This window comes from Rhamphochromis longiceps, linkage group LG18 (assembly GCF_057381845.1).
Source record: "Rhamphochromis longiceps isolate RC_006_pf linkage group LG18, R_longiceps_female_GT1.1, whole genome shotgun sequence".
Lineage (NCBI taxonomy): Eukaryota > Metazoa > Chordata > Actinopteri > Cichliformes > Cichlidae > Rhamphochromis > Rhamphochromis longiceps.
This window is the reverse complement of record NC_140574.1, coordinates 20,001,050-20,026,484: the sequence shown is the minus strand read 5'-3', so window position 1 is coordinate 20,026,484 and position 25,435 is coordinate 20,001,050. Positions and strand designations below refer to the sequence as shown.

The 25,435-nt window shown below is 43.2% G+C and overlaps 1 protein-coding gene across 2 annotated transcripts; it reads right to left on the bottom strand.

Annotated features, from left to right (window-relative positions):
- Window positions 1-2,016: 2,016 nt before the first annotated feature.
- On the bottom strand, window positions 2,017-11,881 carry kiaa0040 (KIAA0040 ortholog). Of its 2 annotated transcripts, none has more exons than XM_085390040.1 (2): window positions 11,755-11,881; window positions 2,017-8,749 (listed from the first exon to the last, which is right to left on the bottom strand). In XM_085390040.1, the coding sequence occupies exon 2, from the start codon at window positions 8,217-8,219 to the stop codon at window positions 7,887-7,889; it is 333 nt and encodes a 110-aa protein (XP_085246166.1). In that variant the 5' UTR covers window positions 8,220-8,749; window positions 11,755-11,881; the 3' UTR covers window positions 2,017-7,886. The 2 variants fall into 2 exon arrangements, with proteins under 2 accessions (XP_085246166.1, XP_085246167.1); XM_085390041.1 differs by lacking the exon at window positions 11,755-11,881 and adding an exon at window positions 10,889-11,007.
- Between the last annotated feature and the right edge of the window lie 13,554 nt (window positions 11,882-25,435).

The following is a 25,435-nucleotide window of genomic DNA, read 5'->3' as shown; positions in this document are numbered from 1 at the left end:
CCTTGATTGACTCTTTTTGAATCATTAAGCATTCTCTTACTAACAACCAAACCCTTGGTACCAGGCATGATGGATCCATGCTTTCATGTATGAACTATAGCACGAGTTTCCTGTTCTTAGCTGACACGAGTGGCGCCCATTATGGTCTCCTTCCATCTGCTCCAAGCTTTGACATGTTAAGCATTCAGTGATGCTCTTTTACATACCTTAGTTACAATAACTGTTTATTTAAGTTACTGTTGCCTTGCTATCTGCTCAAAGCAGTCTGGTCACTCTCCAGAAAGATTCAGAAAGCTACTTTCACTCAGCAACTTCTGCTCACTGGATATTTTGTCTTTTTTGGGCTATTCACCACCACCAACAATGCCAAGATTAACATTATTTAAATAACCTTCTGTAGGCACCAGTCTATGAATGATTAAGTTCATGGTTGGTTTATGATTCAAAGATTAGTTACATAATTAATCATTTCAGGTTTAATACATTTGAACATTTAAGTTATGTTCACATAAGATAATGAAATGTCACTGTTTAGGATCTAAAAGAGGTGCCCATCACTTCAAGCATGTAAGTGCAATGGCAGCATGTGTGGTTTAGGAAGAGGAGGAGCTTGGACGTAGAGGTTAGGAGTCTTGTGGTTTTCTTACCGTGTACACATGTTGTTCTGGATAAATATCTTATTTTTTGGAATGTTCATGTTTATTTTAGTTTGTAATAAATAAAACAATCAAGTCATAATTCAACTAGAAGCATTTGTTTTGGAAACCGGGAACATTTTTGAACGTGGTCTATTGGAAGTGTCCCTACACCTTCCTTCCATAGTCTGATGCTCAATTTTGACCTTCATCAGGTTCTTCATGTTGACCGAGTGCATTGAGTTGCTTTCATGTGATTGGCTGATTAGACACGTGCTTTAAGTTGAACCTAACAAAGTGACCAGTGAGTGTATATCCTAATCTCTCAAGTGTTACCATTTACATTTATGACAAACTTCACATATTATTTGCACGAATGTGTTATGAGTTACATCCAAATACTCAGATGAAGTGCTCGCTTGAAATGCTAAAAACCTGTCATCACTGCAATTTTTGTGTTTCTTTTTGCCTTGGCAAAGCATACAGTTAGTTGTCAACAAAGTGGTTACACCTCCTGGCAGAATGTGCGGTGCCTTATTTCTTAATATATTTTCACATCTCTGTAAAAAAAAAGTAGCAAGTTGTCAAAGATAGTACCCAACGATACCTCAGGCTTTAAAAGAGCATGTTTACATGTTGAGATTCAAGTTATGGTAATACTCTGACAACACCAAAAATCCGGATCCGTGAGACGTAACTAATCTGTACAAAGTGCACGTCTTTTGTCAAACACGAATTGCTCCTCGAGCCAAACAGATTATGTGCATCAAAGATTTCTTATCTACGGCTTTCAAATCAATGATGAAAATTATATGTTCACGAGGATCACTGCGGGCAGAAGTGCTTATTAATTGCTTTGCTTCAGCAGCTTTCCGTTTTCTTTGATTGCAGTTCATACCTAACTAAACAATGGTCCAGCTTTTAGTTGACTTTTTGCTGCAATTTGTCGCAGTAACGGTGGATGGTCCTGTTGTGTAATAGAAAACTTTGCAGTATGGAATCATTCACGGCAGGCGTCATATTCTATGTTTATGCCCCACAGCAGGGATCATAGTCTATGTTTATTTTATCCTCACATTTCACAGTCCATCATACTTCCTGTGGTCTCTTCAAGCGCGGTGTGTTGACACGCTGCAAAAGCGATCAGCAACTTCGTTTTCATTGGCATGCATATGTGCTCCAAGTAAACGCATTGCTTGTATACACAGTGAATTTTTGTAAGCATATTGTCCTGGCAGCCACACTGAATGAAGACGCCTGTGCAAACGAAAACATAATGACTTCGTGTCAAAACCTAAAGGCTCCGTTAACTTCAATTTAAATTAGAAATAGAAAAATGAGATCCCACAAAGCTAGGAAAATACTTTATTTCTGTCCCTGTCATCTCCCATACTGTTTTTATATGCTTTATCATTGTCTCTCTATATATCACGATAAATTATGCATGCAGAGCAACCAACAAAACTCAGTCATGCACATAATTAAAACAAAAAGAATCACATCAGCACTTTTTTAACTGTGGAACAATGCAAACATGTCTTAAGTAAACAATGTCATGCATAATTAGACGGGCGGAAAAAAACAACAACATAGTGCGATCTTGCAGGAAGCTATCCACAAGGGTAGATCTGACGCTGAAACAGATGACAAATACTCTCACCTCCATTTCCTCTGATCTCAGAGAACTGAAGACAATATACACTATGTGTTATTTCCCCTCCCCCAACTCCTGCAGCTAATTTAAACAGTGCTTTGAAAATAAATTATCATCTGTTTAAAGTGACGGAGGTCAAGTCTCTGCCTAACAAGTGTTGAAGAAAAAGGCATGGATGTGTGGACATGAGCGGAAATAAAGTGTTATCAGACACTCGAGCTTAATATATATATATTTATAGTACAGAGACGTGAAAAAAAACAGCAAGCCATATTTGGAATATGTTACCCATGGCTGTCCTGTAAACAATTTAATCGGCAGGCAAATGAGCGGGAATGAATTTAAAATATGATTAGAGTGTGAAAAAGTTCAATAAAAACCATAAACATGTATTTTCTTTCTATATTTGCCACAGTGATAAAATTAATCTTTGGATCTTACTGCATGTGTGTCTTTACGCTAGTATTTAACGGGAAAACCATGGATTAACCTTTAATATGCTTTCAGTTTAAAGTACGACCCAAGGCAAATAACAGAAAACGAGACATAACTACTAAACCAGCGACCAAATTTTAAAAAAAAGCACGTAGTACCTCTAAAAGTCTCTTTTGGTCGACAAGAATAGATTACCACAGACCCGCCAATTTGTGAATTCCTGTTTCACAAGAACTAATTTGACTGATTACAATGTTAGTAATTATATCTTATCTTTGTCTTTGTATTATGAAAAGCTTACCATCTGTCATAACCAACCATAATCATATTTTTTTCTGCAGTGACTATTCTAACCTTACTGATAACTCAAAGCTCAGCTCTGTCAGTGAATACAGAGATGTCGATTTTTTGCTTGTTAGCATTAGCACCCTGTTAAATATAGAATTCCTGGTGTACCTTCATAACCAAGCAGGAAAGCAGTGCAATATACTAAACTGTAGAAAATACAAAAGAAACCTTAATACAACAACTGTGGCCATTCTGAAGCCTCTATCCATATTTACCATCATTTTGTGACCATTTGAAGCCTGAGGGTAAACTAACTTTTAAATGAAGGGACACTACATGCTCATATGTTCCACTGATGGTGACCAACATTAGAAAATACACATCATGTTGTATTAGATAAGACTTTAAATTAAATGAGACCATAAACTCAGTTTTAAGGCACTTTCTCACTGTCATCATTTTTTGGGATCTGGGAATCTGGAAGCCATATGCTAGTTTTTTACATACAGTCTGTGATAACTGCGCTCTTCTGCCTGCCGGGTCATTAAAATATGCTGAAAGAGAAAAGGGGAGATTTGAATATGTGAACTTGTTTTTATGAGGGGACCGTTCAAAATGAGACACAATGAAGCTGGAGCACAAAGAAAAATAATGTGGGCAACATGTTTGTTGTGTTTTTGATAGAACGGATGAGTATATACAGTCATGGTAAAAAGAAAGTACACCCTCTTTTAATTCTAAGGTTTTATATATCGGGACAGTGTGGGACACTCAGTTGATTACTTGATTAATTGATGACCAGCAAGTGTGGCCACATCTATGAAATCTGCATTTGTGTCAGTTTTACAGGTCTGAACCATACAGGTGATCTTATTAAAGCAATTGTTGCTGCCTGTGATTCTGGAAAGGGTTATAGGTCCATTTCCAGATTATCTGAAGTCCATTGTTCTACTGTGAGAAAGACTATTCAGTGGAAAACATTCAAGATAGTGTTCCCAGTGTGGATACCCCATCAAATTCACCCCAGACTGTGCCACACTAAGAGAAACAGCTAAAACTCCAAGAGCTACACCTCAGACTCAATTAGAAAAAAACTAAAAGTATGGCTTAATTTGGAGAGGTTGCTAGAAGAAAGCCTCTTCTCTCGATAAATAGCATGGCAGTCTACTACACTGCATCTGAATAAACCACAAGATTTCTATAAAATGTCCTTTGGACAGATGAGACCAAACCACACTTGGTGAAAACTGAAACAGCATATCACAACAATCATCTCGTGAACTGTAAAGCATTTGTGATGGTGATGATTTTGGTTTGTTTTGCAGCCACAGGACCTGCACACCTTGCAGTAACTGAACTCTGTAAACCAAAATATGTTGAAACTGGGTCATGCAACAAGAAAATTAACAGAAGAACAGAAGCAAATCTACAGGAAAATGGCTGAAAAAGGAAAGATGAGGTGTTGCACTGAGGCCAGGAAACCTCAGTGAACTGAAGCAACATTGTAAAGAAGAGTGGGACAAAAATCCTCAACAACAATGTGCGAAATTGAGAAAGTCACACGATTTCGACAACGACTACGTCAAGTTGTTGTTTTTCACACCTTGCTTCTGCATTTTTGTTAACTATATAACCAGATTATTTTTTATGATTTCCATTTATATAAAACCTTTAGCAGAACTTAAAGAGAACATACTTTCTTTATGTCGATACAATTCAATTTTTTGGTTTTTAAAGTGTTTCAGTTGTGGAGAAATATCTTTTAGCAAGTGCTGGGAACATTGACCGCATGGATTCTCTGTATCAAGTGAGCAGCATTAGAAATCTTCAGCAAAAGCCTCCTCGAGAGTCACCATTACAACAACCAGCTGCTTCTTTAACATGCATGTATATTTTTGAGATAGCTGCATTTCTAGATTGTCAGGTTATTGTTGGAAAATGGGGAATTCAGTTTTATTATAAATTCTTGATTGATGAAATTATCATGTTGCCTATCAACTGCTAGCAAATTAAGGAAATTAGCAGAACGCTAGCATCCCTGCATTTTGTCTAGACGCAAGTGTAAACAAATATATTTGCCTCTTAGCTTCTGTAGATCATTTGGCTAAATGATCACTCTGCACCATTTGTCTGTTATGAGCCACCGCTGTGTGGGCTAATCCATTTGGAACAGTATGTGACGGGATTGACCATTATGTGTATTGTGTGCTTGGACTGATTAAAGTTTACAGTGGAAAAATATCCGGAGTGGTCACTGACTCATACCACCTCATGAGACAGCTACAGCTTCATTAACTCCTTCATTAACTGAGCATATTGAGAACTCTGGAAGTCCTCACACCAACAGGGAGCATCACAGTAGCATCCATGCTGGACATACAGTTTACATTTTCACCCCGATTCCAGTCTCTAGAATCAGTGCTTATATTTGTTTATGGATCTTACTGAATGTGTGACTCATATTCTGGTATTTAAGGGGATATCCTTGGATTAAGCTTCAATATCCTTTCAGTTTAAAATACTAGGAGAGGTTAGCAAATGACAGAAAACAGGAAGTTACTACTCAACTTGTACCTCTAAAAGTCTCTTCTGGTCAACAAGAATAGGTTACCACATAAAAAACCAAGTAACCTGTGAATTCTTGTTTCACAATTACTGATCACTACTTTAGTAATTACTGTCTTACCTTTGCACAGAGCCAGACAAGCTGTTTTCTCTTTGTCTTTGTAATAAGAAAAGCTAACCAGCTGCCGACAGCAGGTGTATATTTAGCATGCAGACATGAAGCTGAATCACGTACCTCTCACAGAGAAAGTAAAAGTAGTAAGAATAACTCTGAACAGGTCAAACTATTCCTTTAATTTTTTTCAGTCTTTAACATCATTTTACATTTTTATTTATGTTGTAAGAAGCCTGCCACAGTCAGCATTTAATAACCAGTAAAAACTGTAAATTTTACTTTGACAAACACAAACCACGATGACGTGTTCGGCAAAAAACCCCGAACATGGCAGTGTGTTTTCTTGTTAAACGTCTCACTCTTGCAATTATTAGTCATCATACGTTGCCTGTGTTTTGCAAGGCAAGCTTTCATATTAAACTCAACACGTATAGTTTCTCTCTGTGAACATAAAGCAGAAGAGACAAACCCAGATTTCCACATGGGGACATATCTGTCTGAGCCGTAATGAAATGAGTGGGGCCGGTTTTCCCAGCAGCACTTGAGCAAGAAGATCAACTTAGTGCCAAAATAAGCTAATGCATAAAGATGATGATACTGCTGAGACGTTTTTGCTTAATTGGGCCTTGAGATGTCGTACACTTTCAAAACAAGAAGCCTTCAGGCACAATCCACTAGAAGCCCAAAACGTTTGATTATTTCAGTTTCTTTTTACTGGAACTTTTGAAAAGTATGTGAATTTAATTAAGCTAAAACAAAAAATACTTTGAATACTGTTCTAACCCGTTTCTAAAAACGTTGTATACACGTGAATAGTGAGGACTTGATCCAATTAATCAGCATTATGTTTGTATCTCAACAGAATGGCAATAAAATACTGCTGGCAAATAATGTTTACCAGCAGTATCCATGTAAGCACTCATCAAACTTTTTAAAGAAATCCACGTGAAATGGATTTTGCAGTTATAAGGCACAATCACAAGTGTAGGGGAAGCTCTCAGCATGACGAAATATGCAAAGATGTATGCTTAGACAGAGATTTGTTTGTTTTAATTAAACGCACTTTTGACAATCTGAAATTGTCCACATCCGTGCTAGGAAGTTAGCCAAAAGTGATTACAAACAAACTTAATGCCAGTTTGACCTCTTAAGCCCCAACGCCCCCAGATACGAGGGTAAAAGGCAGGAGATCGCATTTGGGGTTAGGCATTGGGGCTAAGTGTGTTGTTGGTCCTCCTTCCAAATTTTCTGTGTGATGACTTCAAAACAGAATATTAAAAGTGCATATGGATCTGCTCTAAACCAACTTACGCCACCTCTTTCAGTCATATTCATACGTTTTAGAGGAATAAATGTTCAAAATTTCCATAAATACATGGCTAGTCATCATTGCTAACACCTCCATTGGTATGAGTATCTAGTTTCTAGTTTCCGGTGTTGTTTGTTTGTCTTTTGGTGGGGAGGGTCTCACTTTATCTTTTACAAATTGTCTTTTATTTAATGCTTATTTGGCCCTGAATAATGTAATTAAAAAAAACACAGAAAAAAGCCTGATGAAAGTGAAGTTCCACTCCTGTGACAATGCTGTAACATCTTCAACAAACGGGGGGAAAAATGTCGTAATGAAGAAAGTTTCTGTAGGCAGTGATTTCAGCTTTTTAGATTGTCAGTGCCTTTTGATTTAGAAATTGAGAGTCAATCACAGTCTGCATTGCAGCCTGAATGTGAGTAATGCAGCTTTCTGAGCACTGGCAGACCCTAAATTGGCTCTCTCTCCAAAATACACACGCAGTGAATTTCACATGGGAGCTCTAAGAACAAAGTGCTCTCAATAACACTGTGCTTCTCTTACACACACACACACACACACACACACACTTGCAGTTATATATGTGCTTCTGTCTTCATATTTCTTCCTTTATGTACCAAACACTAAAAAAAAATGCTCATAAAAATGCTGTAAACATTGTCATAAAACCACCGCACGACATCTTATGAATGAAAAGTGACAACGATATATACACTCTTTACATATTTCAACCACATCTGTGCCCGCTACTAGGTGAAGTTCATCCTTTTTGTTTGGTTATCAGCTCAGCAGAGTCCAAGAGCATCCACGGTTTATGCTTTTCGGGATGCTCCATCAGCTCCTTTCCATAAACTCGTCAGCAGTCTCAGGTCAAAGAAGGGATATTTACTCCATGGCCAGAGCGACCCGGTCGGGCGTCATCGGCCCCGGCTTGACCGAGATCCACAAGTCTTCGGTATTGGCAGAATTTTTTTTCTTCTTTGTTTCTGACCTTGAAGACGACACGGCGTCGCCGCAGCAACAACAACAGCAGCTGTTGGCATGACGACAGCAACAGCAGTGACAGCACACCACCACCATTGTGAGGAGAACAAGCAGGGGAAGTGTCAGGAGGACCACCAGGCAGACTGTGTTATAGGCCCCCTGGTTGTGTTTTTCTGAAGCAAAGTGCCACAGTTGGTTGAAAAAATCCTGAATGCTGTCAGTTTTCCCATCCATGGCTTAGGATACCGGCGTGTAAGCCCTTTAAATGAGACTATCTCACTGTTGGAAAAGTTTTGCTAAATCCTTTAGAGAGTTGAAATAGTTGTGAGACAGCAAATGTGCATGTTAGGATGCTGGGGTACTAAAATGATAAAAAATATAATGTCCCTCTGAGCCCTTTGGGTGTTTGGATTAAGGTTAAAAAACTGCCCAAAATGAAATCGTTTCCCTGAGACTCTCGTCCATCCAACGAGGGCTGTGCTCTGTGTGTTAAATGAAAACACCAGAAGCAAACACCACTGATGCTTTCTGCTTTAAAGTGCTCCTTTGGAGAAGGCCAAAGCCCATTTAAACAAATCCACAAAACCAAGAGGTCACTTGGTTAGAGAAGGCTTTCAATATGAGGATTCTGATCTCGAGGAAAGCGGAAGTTTCTTTATCCAGGTCGACATTCCAGTAATTGTTTTCTCGAGTTTCCTCTTGTCCTCCTCCCCTTTAACTTTCAGTCTGACGAGCTGTAGAGAAGTGACTTAATGTGGATGTATCTGCAAAAAAAAAAAAAAAGAAGGTTAACATGAAAAGAAAATTTGGGTCCAGGCAGACAACCGGTCTCCCTCACTCTTTCCCTGCCTCCCAATCTATCTTTCTGCCTCTGTCTTTAACATCTCTACTCCTGCACCCCACCCCCCATCTTGTCAATGTCAGCTTCGGATTTTTTTCAGCTTTCCCTTCATTAATATTGCAGAGGGGCATTCATGATTCAGGGCAACTCTCTCTCTCTAAGAGTCCCACTGAGGAAGACAGCGGCGAACAGAGAGAGAGAGTAAGAAGGAGTGGAAGAAATGGAGGGAGATTGTGTCTGAGGGAAGGTGAGACCGAGACAGAGGTAACCAATCTTCCTAAGAATCCCGCTGAGATGGAGAACGTGACAGTGTCAGAAAAAAAAAAAGAAGTGAAGTGGGAGAAAGGTAGGCCAGAGAAAGATCTGCTATAGGAGGCTCATGAATATACAGGTCTCATGGATCCCAAAGCAGGAGATGGATGGAATGTGGCCTAAGTATTCCTAAATGTCTGAATTTAACAATTTTATGCTGGCCTCAAATAAAACCACCGCCAAATAGGAATCCTTGATGTAAGGAACTTCAATTGTCAGTCCTACGTGGAAATAAAAGTCATATTGTTCCTTACTCTGAGACTAAAAAGCTATTTGATTAAGCCTGAAGCCTTGAGGCAACATTTTTATTTAAATGCTGTTAAACATCTATAGTTTTTCAGACACCATTTGACTCAAGTACGCTCCACAGAGTCTCTGTAGCTTTCGGCTACAGGGCTTCTTTGTATTCTGTTCGCAGGAAGGAAAAAGATTTTCATCTCACATTCGGTTGCTTCGTATGCAGAGAAAGAGAGATGAAGATGCACCTGCAAGTGGAGAGCAAATAGGCACGGCTTCCACCGTGCGTTGTGCCTCATGTGTGAAATTAGTTTACCCACAGACAGCCCGCTAACTTCCCTCCTGTTCATTTGCTCAACAGGAAGCTAAGCACTTAAAGCTAAGTAGCACCTGAAATGTTTAAGTGAGAGATCAGAAAGAGCAATCCCATTTCAGAAAATAGAAGTGATCCAAACCACCGCATGAGAAACTGTGCTTCATTTCTTTTTGGGTTATTAGAGACTCTTCGTGTTAGTTTGTGCAGTTTTGGTTTGTTCATAAAAAAAAATAGAAGCAAATGAGGTCACCGGCAAATTTAAGAAAAAACTAATCTAGATTTTGCTGAAGTGGGGACATTTGGGTCGACTAATGAAGTAAAATGCACACAGTGCACAGACTGACAGTGATTTTAATGCCACTCAGTGCTCCTCTGATGAGAAGAAAAACAAGGGCAGCGTGCGTCGTTATCTCGTTCTGCTGCGATGGTTTAATAACTCCACCAAATATTCATCTCCATATAGCAGCAGCACATAAAAGCTGTGCACAGGATTGTGCCTTATTTCAAAAATGTGCACCACGTTTGGAACAAAGGCTGCCTGCAGGCGACATGGAAACCCGCGCATATTCCTGAGAGCGATGGCGTCGCTGCCACATCTTTCCTGATTATTGGCTGCAGGTACATGTTGTTGTGATGAGCTTGGCTGAGCTGCAGCACCTCTGTGCACACTCTGATCATCCCGCCATTATGAAAACTGTGCCACCGCGGCGAGCCAGAGCCGCTGAGCAATAAGTTTGTCGGAGAGGGACAGAGATCGGGAGTGAAGCACGGAGGTGTGATCTAGCCGGTAGAAAAGAAGTGACTCACAATGAATCAGTAGGAAAGTCATTAAATAGAATGGACAAGTCACTGAGTGTTATGATAATTATAGCCTCTGGCCAGGAACAAAGAGCCCACTTTGAGATGCGTTTATACACGGGTGAACTATAGTTGAAACACTAGCAGAAGAAATACAATGCTTTATGATCTACGTGTCATTTCATCAACGTGCTAAGGGAATTAATCCAGTAAGAGAAGTAACAACAAACTGATTGCCACTGTTGTTTCGTTCTCAGCAGGCCGTTTCTGTGCAGTACTGTGAGATGACCGGTACTTGTTCCTAACTTAATGGCTATTTTAAATAGATTGTAGCTTTATTTTTACTAAAAATAAATTAAAATGAGTCTCACTCATGACAACATTCTTTCAGAGACTCACCGGCTGTTTCACTTTCTCATGACTTTGTCTTCTTCTTGAGGCATTCGTACACAGGAAAAGGCCCTTTCTGGGCCACACAAAGCCAGGAAGGGGCTGAGAAAAAATGTTATGATTGCACACAGTTAGCCCCTGCTGCTTTTTTAAGGAACACGCGTGACCTAAAAGACAAAGTTGCGACAGAAGGCATGGCAGGAATCTTTAATGACTTGCCCCGAGCACCGAGTCAGAGCAGTTCGCTCATCAGTCAGCATTAATTCACAGCGCTAGGGTGTGTTTGTTTTGACCTGAGTCAAGAACCAGTAAACAGCTAAACCTCTAGATTTTTTTTTCTGCAGAAAACATGATCTGTGTTTGATCTCAAAGTGCAGCTGTTTTGCTGTCGTAGCAACAGGCCCGCAGATATGCTTGACAGTGAACAAAAGCAAGTGCACAAGCCCATTACATGTCAGATGTGTCAGCTCAGTCCTAACTGGAATGAAATGAGCAAAGTGGAGGTCACACTGCCAGTAAGAAAAGGGAGGGGGCAGCCAGATGAAGCTAGTAAACATCATCAGTAAGTTAGTCAGCCCTTTAAAACTAAAGTGAGGGACAAAGTGAAAGTTCTTAGAAACAGACGTTTGAGTGGGATGGTTTGTTTTAAGGAGACGAGAGTGTATTACAGACGCTTTTGGCTGAAATCTAATCTAACCCCAGCCAAAACCAAGCTTCTTTTTTTTTTTTGGATGAAGAATGAAGATTGTCCCAAAAGCAGCAATTTTACCTGAGTTTAATCAAACAACAAGAAACATCAGCAAATACCAACTTAAGCCACAGCAGTATCAAAGTATTCAGTGGCAGTTAAGATCTCATTGAAAGCAGAACCTTACCCCGCAGGCACTTGTGAAGTAGCAGGTCAGGTCTCGCGTCTTGTCTAATCCAGTTAGCTGCTCTAACTTCTGTTGGTTCTGTTTTGGCATCTGGCTTCAGCTCTGGTCTGGTCCCCCTCACTCTGACATCGTCACTTTCTGTTCCTGTTTCCCTCGCTACCCTTGTTTCATCCTCCTCCTTTTCCTCCTCCTCCTCCTCCTCCTCTCTGTGTAAGTGTGTGTTTTGGTCACAGCGTCACTGCACCCTGCCCACTTTGTATAAGAATGGGCCCTCTGTCTGTGCTTACATGTTTCCTACACACTGTGCTCAAGAGTTGTGGTTGCTTTACTTTACCCTCACTAAATGACGTCAGGCAGAAAGATGGAAAGTCAGATAAATGAAGTTAAAAAGTCTGATATGAAGTCACAGGAATGCCGTATTAAAAGCTGAATCCCTCCACAATAAGGCCTCCATGCATGCACTCATCTGAAAACCTTGCAACTACAGCGGAAGTTGCACGCAAGGTTGAAACATTTTGCATAATAGCACTAAATGACTGCTTGAACAAACACCGCTCCACCCATCTGTGGGCCCCGAAACAGGAATAAAAAGGGGGAACAAAAACTGCGCGAGCCTACGTTTGTGTGTGCTGTAAATACAGTGACAGAGGTATGAGCAAGACAAGAAAGATATGAAAGAAGGAGGTCATGTGAAGTGCACACACACACACACACAGAAACCCACTTTTTATGCCTGTGGCATTGTGGTCGATGCCCTTTCAGTTCAGTCAAGCAAAACACGATTTTTATTCAAGTAAGAATCAAGAAAAAAAAAGGGTTCAGCTGACATTAAAGAAAACTCTGTTCACTATTCTGATCAGAGGGTTGTTTTACTTTGACATGCAAACTGTAGGTCCTGTGCATTCATATATTATATGATGTGTGCTTATATACATGCAAAAATATATAAGCACACATTATATAAGGAGAATTAGTTCAAAGAGTGTCTAATGTGTGCAGAGCCTGGTCATGAACAGAAAGGAAAGGAACTTAACTTTTACCACCCTCTTAAGGGTGCTAATGCTAACTCTGCCATGGAGGAGCTGCACAAGACAATAAGCAACCAGCAGAACTCCCATCCAAACGCAGTGCACATTATAGCTGGGGACTTCAACCATGCTGATTTAAGGTCAGTATTCCCCAGATTTGAACAGCATATTAAATGTGCAACGAGGGGGAAAAACACATTGGATAAAGCCTACAGCAACATCCAAAAAGGCTACAGAGCAACCCCTCTACCACATCTAGGTTTGTCAGACCACATGTCCATGCTGTTGATCCCTGCATACACTCCCATTAGGAGAAGAGCCCCCCCAGTCACAAAAACTGTGAAAACCTGGCCAGAAGGTGCATCACATCAGCTGCAGGACTGTTTTGAAAACACGGACTGGAGCGTGTTCGAACATCAGGACCTTGAAGAGCACACAACATCAGTGCTCTCATATATTAACTTCTGTGTCAACAGTGTCACTGTGGACAAACGTCTCCGGGTGTATTCCAACCAGAAACCCTGGATGACTAAAGAGGTCCAGGTCCTGCTGAAGCAACGTGACGCCGCTTTTAGATCCGGTGATGGTATGCAGTACAGTGCAGCCAGATCTCAGTTGAAAAGAGGCATCAGAGAGGCCAAGGCAGCGTACAAGAGAAGGATCGAAGACCACTTCACCACCAACAACTCACGACAGGTATGGCAGGGAGTTCAGCACTTAACCAACTACAAACCTGGCAATACCACGTTGACTGAGGGTAACGCGGAGCTTGCAGAGGAGCTGAACCACTTCTTCGCACGCTTTGAGGTGAAGGGACCAGAGGCAGCAGCAGCAAAACATCGGACAGCAGCAGCCCAAGCCTCATAGTGCAGGAATATGAGGTGAGGCGCACACTGAGGGCAGTGAACCCCAGGAAGGCCACCGGACCAGATGGGGTAACCGCAAAGGTCCTAAAAGAGTGTGCAGACCAGCTGGCTGGGGTCTTCACTAAGATCTTCAACACTTCACTGTCCCAGTCCTGCATCCCGCCGTGCCTAAAGTCAGCCACAATTGTCCCACTGCCAAAGCGTACTAACATTAGCAGCCTCAACGACTACCGACCAGTTGCTCTAACACCTGTTATAATGAAGTGCTTTGAGAAACTGGTCCGACGTCACATCATGTCCTGCCTGCCACCCACACTCGACCCGCTCCAGTTTGCATACAGAGCTAACAGATCAACTGAAGATGCCATTGCTACAACGCTCCACACCACCATCTCTCACCTGGAAGTGCAGGGCCGTTACGCCAGGCTGCTCTTTGTTGACTTTAGCTCTGCTTTCAATACGATACTCCCGGACAGACTAATAGTTAAACTGCTGGAAATTGGACTTCCTTCCACCACCTGCCGCTGGATCAGAGACTTCCTCTCAGACCGTGTACAGAGAGTTAGACTGGGGCCTCATCTTTCCTCAGCCCTCACCCTCAACACCGGCTCTCCACAAGGCTGTGTACTGAGTCCCCTACTGTACACTCTGTACACACATGACTGTGTTAGTTCCCACCCAGACAACACAGTCATCAAGTTTGCAGATGATACCACTGTGGTGGGGCTCATCTCAGGGGGAGATGAGATGGCATACAGAGCTGAAGTTCAGAGGCTGTCAGATTGGTGTGTCAATAACAACCTGGACCTCAATACCAACAAGACAAAAGAACTGGTAGTTGACTTCAGAAGGAGGAAGTCCGAGCTGCAGCCTGTCAGCATCAACGGGGAGTGCGTGGAAAGGGTCTCCAGTTTCAAGTTTCTGGGTGTGCACATAGACACAGACCTCCAATGGAGCTCTAACACCGCTGCGGTCTTAAAGAAGGCCCAACAGCGTCTCCACTTTCTGAGAATCCTCAGAAAAATGGACCTGAAGAAGGAGCTGCTGACCGTCTTCTACCGCTGCTCCATTGAAAGTGTGCTGACATATTGCATCGGTGTGTGGTTCTCCAGCTGCACCACAGCACACAGAAAGGCACTCCAGAGGGTCATCAACATGGCCCAAAAAATCATTGGACATCCTCTTCCCTCCCTGAAGGACCTGTACAGCACTCGCTGTCTCAAGAGGGCACGCAGCATCCTACGGGACTGCACACACCCAGGACACCGGGTGTTTAAGCTGCTGCCGTCTGGCAGGAGGTTCAGGCTGCTGAGGTCCCGAACAAATAGACTCAAGGACAGCTTTTACAACAGGGCAATAGCCCTGATCAATGCAAATAGCTGACCTGACTGGATACCTCCCTGGACTTTTTAGGGGGAGGTAACAATGTTTAAAACGATAACAATAATATTTATATTTATAACAAGGTGCAATAATAATTAATGTGCAATAATAACAGTGTGCAATACACATACACTTATTCTTCTTTTTTATACTAAGTTAATATACTGTGTTGTGTTGTTTGTTACGTTGTGATGTGTCATATCGTGTCGTGTTGTGTTATATGTAGTGCCGACGTAGGACAGTTTTTCCAATTTCATTGTACTACTGTACTATGTATGACTGTGCAATGACAATAAAGAGTTATCTTATCTCTTATCTTATAAGAAGCAGTAGTTGTGGAAGAAATCAAAAAGTTAAATATATAGATAGCTAGATGCAAAAGATGTCTGTGTCCTTTATCTGAAACATGATGAGACCAGATGAGTCGCCGCTCTTTTATTCACTGCTCATGGTGTATGTAGATGGGACGATTTCATCTGATAATCTGCTTCTTTTTTTTTAAATCATGCCTCCTGACAGGTTTCAGACTGCCTGAAGAAGGAAGTGGGCTCTTTTGTAGCTATGAGACATGGTTACGTGAAAACCTATGAGACAAGCCTCACCGTGTCTGCAGGTTTGCCTGAGCCATTTCAGACAAATAGCAACCAGGCATTCACACACACACACACACACACACACACACACACACACACACACACACACACACACACACACACACACACACACACATACCACCACAGAGGGTGCCGTCTGATTGCCAGGGCATGCAGTGCTGCACAATACAGTGTCCAGTCACCTCGAGCAAGCGTTGATTAATGACCTGAGTGCAGCAGCACTTCTCTTGATGGAAATCCTTCTTTACAGTAGTTTGTATGAAAATGATTTCTCTGTGTATTCCATTTGCTGCTTTTGATTGCTGCTTCAAACACCTGCGCGCAGGAGCTGCCTTTTCTTTTGCTTAGATCTACTCTTTTGCACAGGCACACTTTTAAACCTGCAGGGTTGTATTAACCTAGATTTTATGTGTGCTGTTGGATCTGCTTCTCAACCTTGAGACGACACAAGAAGCAATCTGAAAGGTGTCGGATGTAACAATTTGCCTTTTCAAATAATGGAAAAAAACAGCAGGTTTCAGTATCAGAACAAATAAGAGGCAGATATTGTAGAAATATGTTGTCAGGGATTTTTTATTTTTTATTTTATAAAGATATATATATGATTTATATGCATTTCCCTGACAGACTGTGTTTTGTTCTTATAAACCTCAGTCTCTATTATCTCTTTCCTTCACTCCTTCATTCTGTGGACACCTTATGTTTAGCCTATACTGCAGTGACCCTCATATACGTCCCATTTCCTCTATGGAAATCTTACTCTCCATTTATACTACCTCGACCCTGTGCTATAAAGGGTGCAGCTCCCATCTGGTTTATAGAAACTGCTCGCAGCGGAGCTCACCTCAGAGAAAAAGGTTCCAACGATATATCTCTTTATCCTACTCAGGTCTGTAGCTGAACAAATTGCGGGAAAGACCACTGAGCTCATGTCGGATCACTGGTCATACAATCATGATGGCAAAAAAAGTGACTTTGACATTACCAGCAGCATTAAATAAAGCCTCACAGAATCAGTGGACTGTGCAAAAGGGCATTACGAATCACCATGACCTGCTGGTTCTGCCAGCATACACTGAAACATGAGTATGAACCCTATCCAGTGCACTGTGAGAGTTTCTGAATGGGAGTGCTAATGAAAACTGGCTAAAGGGTTGCTGTAGACGAATCTGACAAATGTCCAGAAATAGCCTGCTAATAAATCCAGTGTCCCCGGAGGAAAACCTGAGCTATAATCCAGTCCTGTAAAATGTCTAAGGCCAACTCTGTGACAACGGGCAGAGAGCAAGACAGAGAAAGAAATGATTTTGTCTATATAAGGAATTGCCTCTTGCTCTCAGAGAAAGTCATCTTTCAATAGCAATCGGTTGGCATTATAAACTTTGGGCTTTTTTTATGAGAGCACATAAATGCAAAAATCTAGCTATGATGTCAGTGTGCTATTTTAACATCTATTTATGTAATAATCTAAGCATAGTTCTCATGTGACACAAGCTCTACTTTGGGAATAAATATGTTAAACATGTCTTTCTTGGCTTGTGAAGAAGAAATGTCCTGCCTGTTCTGCTGCATAAATAAATACAGAGTAATGCTGTCAGCTTGCAGTGAAGGAAGTGTTTTTCCAGAGCACTTAATTATAATCAGCGGGGACTTTCTAAGTTCCTCTTTCTTGGCCTAGGATTTCCAAATACAGAAGAAACAGCGTGACACACTGTGGGAAAATAAAGTCACTCGTGTTGGACAACAGCTTACAAATACCTTAAGTGTAAATGACGAATACAAACCGCAGAAGAAGACCAGGCATTCTTTCCTATTTTTATGCAGAAATCTCTGGCACCCCTCATTTCTTTATGTTTTGCTTCCAAGGAGTCAGACATTTTTGTATTTTTTTTAAACTGGTCTGAAGTAATAGTTCTCCAGGCTTTCTGAAGGTCTTTCAAAGTTTTTCTCTCAACGTTTGTGGCTTTCAGTCTCATTTTTAGTCCAGCCATCATACCTGAATCATAGGAATGTTTTTTGAAAAAAAATATCAGTCACTGTCAGTCATGGATTGGCCTCCCAGAGACCAAACCCCAACATTACTGAAGCTATGTGCAATCATATAGACAGAAAATGGAACAAAGATTACTGAAGACCACTAAAGGAGTATAAGAAACCTTAAGAGAGCTCAAAGAGAGTTCAGTATAAGGGTGGTCATACTGAATATTGACTTTGATGTTTCTTAAAACTGCACATTTTTTCTGTTTTCTAAGCAAAATCCTAAGAACTAAGGCCGCTCAAGACATTACTGCACAGTTTGCAGTGCCCATTTAAGGCGACATAACATTTACTGTCTTTATCTCTTCCAGACAGACTTAACTTCTTTTTGACAAATAGAAAAGCTTGATGGACAGTCTTGACACAAAAACAAGCTGTGTGGCAACAATATGTGGTCATAAGATAACAAAGAAACATAAATACACTTCCTTTCTTTTTTTAAATGCATACGTGTGTTTGGTTTGTCGGGTTTGTCTGTTTGCTTCAAAGGAAAGAACCTGTGTAGTGTTTCACAACTGTTTAGTGTAAGTGAAAATGATAATAGAGTGCCTGAAGCACATGTTTAATTTCTAACATGTAGTCAAAGAAACATTTTGACACAGTAAACAAATCCAATCAGAAAATGTTGAACCTGCACTTTTATTTAAATTATTATTAAAACTCAAAAGCACTTAACTGTTCAACCCCAGTTTATATCAGTGTGATGGTAATTGAATGTTTTTCTTGCATTAATCCCCCCCGCTGGGTCAAATTTTCTCGTCTTGTTATCACCATTGATCAACTATTCAGACTTAAATCTAAATCACTCAGAGGCCATTATGTAAGTAAGGCAGATATGCTGGTATGGTAAATATGACTTAACATCTTCTGTTGTTGTTGATGGCTAATCAGCTTGTGCTTGTGTTTACCCAGCGGGGTATAAAACAATATGATTTAGCCTTGAGGCAGTCTATGGAAAGTTCTCAGTAAAGTCCTTAACTTGGGTGATGATCACTTTGATTGTGCTCGTGCTTCATTCTGAGTAACTGAAAGTTGGATGGTGATCATATTTTGTTTTAGGGAGATTTTATTTCCAAGCATTCCTGGCATCCCGTGTTTGTTCCTAAGTCTTTACTTTAAAAAAAAAAAAGTAAAACTGACAGCCTTACTGAAATGCCATTACAGCATAATTACCATTTGCTACACATAGTGAGAGGTGTAGCGATCTCACGCCCTCATAAATGCACAGACAAAAACATACGTTTTCCCACCATTTTCCGCAAGAATCACTAAAAAAAAATCTCTATCCAAAGTCTACTCAGTGTAGAATTGCTTTCCCTCTAGGTGATGTGACGAAGTACAGAACATACTCTCTACTGCGCTTGTCCCTCGGGTCACTGTAGCCCTGAGAGACACTTTCACATGTCTCAGCTCTCATATCTGAATGGCTCCCGAGGACTTCTGTGTAGTTCAAATGATGAAGGGGGCATTAAGGATCCCCTCTGGCACACTACAAAATCAAAATCCATTTCCTACTTGGCCTTAAATCATGGAAAGAAAATGGCAAAGCATGTCTTTGCAGGAAAGAAAGGCAAGGGGGGGGGGGGGGGGGGGGGGGGGTAACTGACGTACTCTGAGTACAAAAAGTAAACAAATACGAACAGTAGCAAAATATGGGTTAATCAAGTGTGGCTCCCCATGTGGGTAATGCGTTATTTTTGTGTATGTGCACACACATGTTAGCAATTCATTAGCTGGTGTATCCATATGCTGGTGACACTGCTGTTGTAGCTGAATAAGGTGGAGCTAATCCATCCAGTTGGTCATAAACTATCTGTAACGGGTCACCAGCTGATATACACTAAATAGTGAGATACTCTGTGAGCATTTTTTCTTCACTTTTTATCTTTTAATAGATTTAATAGGAAATTAGCCTTGGAGGAAACGGCTTTTTATAAAGCAGGTCACAAGCCAAGTATTTTTAGCAAAACACCTTTGGTCTTCAGTTTAGGCTATAAATTTTAAATGTTACACCTTAATCTTGCAAAAACAAGCAACAGGAAATGGAAAGTCTCACTGTCCTCCATGTAATGTTTGGATACCCACACCCCCACATCCAATGTATCTTGTTTAGCTGATTTCAAGTCAACTATGACAGATTTCTTTACTATTTTTTCACATAAAACACAGTAATATAGAAAGTAACAGAACACAAAACCCATCACAGAACTCTGGACACCTTGGAGTACTTAGTAATACACCCTCTGGCAAATATCACAGCTTGTAAAGGCTTTTTGTAGCATGTAAGAGTCTTTCACTTCTTGTTTGTTGGCTTTTTGACCATTTGTCCTTATAAAAGGCTCCGCCCAAGGTCTTTTAGCAGTGCATAAAAGACCTTGGGCAGTCTTTTATGCACTGCTATTCTAAGGTTGCTTCACAGACTTTTGATGATGTTTTGGTCTGAGCCACAGACTTTGAGACCCTGGCAAAACCTTCAGCTGTCATAGCTCAGCCTTGCATATGTTGAGCGTATTATCTGTGTCATATATATATATATATATAAAAAAAAAAAAAAAACACCCAGCACGCCCCTGCGGGCGGTTTATCCTTCAAGCTCGGGTCCTCTACCAGAGGCCTGGGAGCTTGAGGGTCCTGCGCAGTATCTTAGCTGTTCCCAGGACTGCGCTCTTCTGGACAGAGATCTCCGATGTTATTCCCGGGATCTGCTGGAGCCACTCGCCTAGCTTGGGAGTCACCGCACCTAGTGCTCCGATTACCACGGGGACCACCGTTACCTTCACCCTCCACATCCTCTCCAGCTCTTCTCTGAGCCCTTGGTATTTCTCCAGCTTCTCGTGTTCCTTCTTCCTGATATTGCTGTCATTCGGAACCGCTACATCGATCACTACGGCCGTCTTCTTCTGTTTGTCTACCACCACTATGTCCGGTTGGTTAGCCACCACCATTTTGTCCGTCTGTATCTGGAAGTCCCACAGGATCTTAGCTCGGTCATTCTCCACCACCCTTGGGGGCATCTCCCATTTTGACCTCGGGACTTCCAGGTTATACTCGGCACAGATGTTCCTGTACACTATGCCGGCCACTTGGTTATGGCGTTCCATGTATGCCTTGCCTGCTAGCATCTTGCACCCTGCTGTTATGTGCTGGATTGTCTCTGGGGCATCTTTACACAGCCTGCACCTGGGGTCTTGCCTGGTGTGATAGACCCCAGCCTCTATGGATCTTGTGCTCAGAGCTTGTTCTTGTGCTGCCATGATTAGTGCCTCTGTGCTGTCTTTCAGTCCAGCTTTGTCCAGCCACTGGTAGGATTTCTGGATATCAGCCACCTCCTCTATCTGCCGGTGGTACATACCGTGCAGGGGCCTGTCCTTCCATGATGGTTCCTCGTCTCCCTCCTCTTTCTTGGGTTTCTGCTGCCTGAGGTATTCACTGAGCACTCGGTCAGTTGGGGCCATCTTCCCAATGTATTCTTGGATGTTCCTTGTCTCATCCTGGACTGTGGTGCTGACACTCACCAGTCCCCGGCCCCCTTCCTTCCGCTTAGCGTACAGCCTCAGGGTGCTGGACTTGGGGTGAAACCCTCCATGCATGGTCAGGAGCTTTCTTGTCTTTATGTCAGTGGCTTCTATCTCCTCCTTTGGCCAGCCTATTACCCCAGCAGGGTACCTGATCACGGGCAGGGCGTATGTGTTGATGGCCCGGATCTTGTTCTTACCATTCAGCTGACTCCTCAGGACTTGCCTGACCCTCTGCAGGTACTTGGTGGTTGCAGCCTTTCTAGCGGCCTCTTCATGGTTCCCATTTGCCTGCGGGATCCCCAGGTACTTGTAACTGTCCTCTATGTCTGCAATGTTGCCTTCTGGTAGTTCAATCCCCTCAGTTCTGACTACCTTCCCTCTCTTTGTTACCATCCGACTACACTTCTCCAGTCCGAACGACATTCCAATGTCATTGCTGTATAGCCTGGTAGTGTGGATCAGTGAATCGATGTCTCGTTCACTCTTGGCATACAGCTTGATGTCATCCATGTACAGGAGGTGGCTGACAACTGCTCCGTTCCGTAGTCGGTATCCGTAGCCAGTCTTGTTAATGATCTCACTGAGGGGGTTCAGGCCTATGCAGAACAGCAGTGGGGACAGAGCATCTCCTTGGTAGATCCCGCACTTGATGGTAACTTGTGCTATGGGCTTGGAGTTGGCCTCTAGTGTTGTACGCCACATCCCCATTGAGTTCCTGATGAAGGCTCTTAGGGTCCCATTGATCTTGTACAATTCTAGGCATTCCAGTATCCAGCTGTGGGGCATTGAGTCATAGGCCTTCTTGTAATCACTCCAGGCAGTGCACAGGTTGGTCAGTCTGGTCTTGCAGTCTCGGCTGATTGTTCTGTCTACCAGTAGCTGGTGTTTTGCGCCTCTGGTATTCTTGCCAATTCCTTTCTGTGTCCCGCTCATGTATTGACCCATGTGCCTGTTCATCTTAGCCGATATGATGCCTGACAGGAGCTTCCATGTAGTACTGAGGCAGGTTATTGGTCGGTAGTTGGAGGGGACCGGTCCCTTCTTGGGGTCCTTGGGGATCAGGACCGTCCGGCCTTCAGTTAGCCATTCCGGGTGTCTCTCGTTAACTAGCAGCTGGTTCATTTGTGCTGCCAGACGCTCGTGGAGTGCAGTCAGCTTCTTCAGCCAGTAGGCGTGAACCATGTCGGGCCCTGGTGCTGTCCAACTCTTCATACTGGAGACCCTTTCTTGGATATCTGCCACTGTGATGGTTACTGGACCCTGTTCAGGGAGGTCGCTGTGGTCTGCCCTCAGATCCACTAGCCACTGAGCATTGCCGTTATATATATATATATATATATATATATATAAAAAAAAAAAAACACCCAGCACGCCCCTGCGGGCGGTTTATCCTTCAAGCTCGGGTCCTCTACCAGAGGCCTGGGAGCTTGAGGGTCCTGCGCAGTATCTTAGCTGTTCCCAGGACTGCGCTCTTCTGGACAGAGATCTCCGATGTTATTCCCGGGATCTGCTGGAGCCACTCGCCTAGCTTGGGAGTCACCGCACCTAGTGCTCCGATTACCACGGGGACCACCGTTACCTTCACCCTCCACATCCTCTCGAGCTCTTCTCTGAGCCCTTGGTATTTCTCCAGCTTCTCGTGTTCCTTCTTCCTGATATTGCTGTCATTCGGAACCGCTACATCGATCACTACGGCCGTCTTCTTCTGTTTGTCTACCACCACTATGTCCGGTTGGTTAGCCACCACCATTTTGTCCGTCTGTATCTGGAAGTCCCACAGGATCTTAGCTCGGTCATTCTCCACCACCCTTGGGGGCATCTCCCATTTTGACCTCGGGACTTCTAGGTTATACTCGGCACAGATGTTCCTGTACACTATGCCGGCCACTTGGTTATGGCGTTCCATGTATGCCTTGCCTGCTAGCATCTTGCACCCTGCTGTTATGTGCTGGATTGTCTCTGGGGCATCTTTACACAGCCTGCACCTGGGGTCTTGCCTGGTGTGATAGACCCCAGCCTCTATGGATCTTGTACTCAGAGCTTGTTCTTGTGCTGCCATGATTAGTGCCTCTGTGCTGTCTTTCAGTCCAGCTTTGTCCAGCCACTGGTAGGATTTCTGGATATCAGCCACCTCCTCTATCTGCCGGTGGTACATACCGTGCAGGGGCCTGTCCTTCCATGATGGTTCCTCGTCTCCCTCCTCTTTCTTGGGTTTCTGCTGCCTGAGGTATTCACTGAGCACTCGGTCAGTTGGGGCCATCTTCCCAATGTATTCTTGGATGTTCCTTGTCTCATCCTGGACTGTGGTGCTGACACTCACCAGTCCCCGGCCCCCTTCCTTCCGCTTAGCGTACAGCCTCAGGGTGCTGGACTTGGGGTGAAACCCTCCATGCATGGTCAGGAGCTTTCTTGTCTTTATGTCAGTGGCTTCTATCTCCTCCTTTGGCCAGCCTATTACCCCAGCAGGGTACCTGATCACGGGCAGGGCGTATGTGTTGATGGCCCGGATCTTGTTCTTACCATTCAGCTGACTCCTCAGGACTTGCCTGACCCTCTGCAGGTACTTGGTGGTTGCAGCCTTTCTAGCGGCCTCTTCATGGTTCCCATTTGCCTGCGGGATCCCCAGGTACTTGTAACTGTCCTCTATGTCTGCAATGTTGCCTTCTGGTAGTTCAATCCCCTCAGTTCTGACTACCTTACCTCTCTTTGTTACCATCCGACTACACTTCTCCAGTCCGAACGACATTCCAATGTCATTGCTGTATAGCCTGGTAGTGTGGATCAGTGAATCGATGTCTCGTTCACTCTTGGCATACAGCTTGATGTCATCCATGTACAGGAGGTGGCTGACAACTGCTCCGTTCCGTAGTCGGTATCCGTAGCCAGTCTTGTTAATGATCTCACTGAGGGGGTTCAGGCCTATGCAGAACAGCAGTGGGGACAGAGCATCTCCTTGGTAGATCCCGCACTTGATGGTAACTTGTGCTATGGGCTTGGAGTTGGCCTCTAGTGTTGTACGCCACATCCCCATTGAGTTCCTGATGAAGGCTCTTAGGGTCCCATTGATCTTGTACAATTCTAGGCATTCCAGTATCCAGCTGTGGGGCATTGAGTCATAGGCCTTCTTGTAATCAATCCAGGCAGTGCACAGGTTGGTCAGTCTGGTCTTGCAGTCTCGGCTGATTGTTCTGTCTACCAGTAGCTGGTGTTTTGCACCTCTGGTATTCTTGCCAATTCCTTTCTGTGTCCCGCTCATGTATTGACCCATGTGCCTGTTCATCTTAGCCGATATGATGCCTGACAGGAGCTTCCATGTAGTACTGAGGCAGGTTATTGGTCGGTAGTTGGAGGGGACCGCTCCCTTCTTGGGGTCCTTGGGGATCAGGACCGTCCGACCTTCGGTTAGCCATTCCGGGTGTCTCTCGTTAACTAGCAGCTGGTTCATTTGTGCTGCCAGACGCTCGTGGAGTGCAGTCAGCTTCTTCAGCCAGTAGGCGTGAACCATGTCGGGCCCTGGTGCTGTCCAACTCTTCATACTGGAGACCCTTTCTTGGATATCTGCCACTGTGATGGTTACTGGACCCTGTTCAGGGAGGTCGCTGTGGTCTGCCCTCAGATCCACTAGCCACTGAGCATTGCCGTTATGGGTTGCATCCTTCTCCCATATGCTCTTCCAGTATTGCTCCGTCTCCAGCCTTGGTGGTGCTGTTCTCTTATTGTTCCCTTGCCACTGAGAGTACACCTTTGCTGGTTCTGTGGAGAACAGCTGGTTTATTCTCCTGCCTTCTATCTCTCTGGTGTACCTCCTCAAGCGGCTGGCCAAGGCTGTGAGTCTTTGCTTGGCAGTTTCCAAGGCCTCAGGTATGGACAGCTTGCTGTATTTCTTAGGCACCTTATTTGTCGCACCTTTCTGCAACTCTGTTAGTTGGCTAACCTCCCTCCGTGCTACTTTGATCTTGCCCTCTAGCCTCCTTCTCCATGGAGGGTACTGCCCCTTGTGGCTGTTCAACTTGTAGCCAAGCATCTCACTGATCACTGCTGCCGTATTGTAGATCAGCTTGTTAGTGTCGGTAATCGTGGTTGTAGGTATTGCCCGTAGTGCTGCATTAACATCATCTAGCAGACCTTCTGAGGGTACTTCACGTAATCTTGGTAACCGGCTACGGGGGATCCAGGTTTCAAGCTTGGCCATGATCCTATTTTTCAGGTCAGTTCCTCTCGCACTCAACGATCCT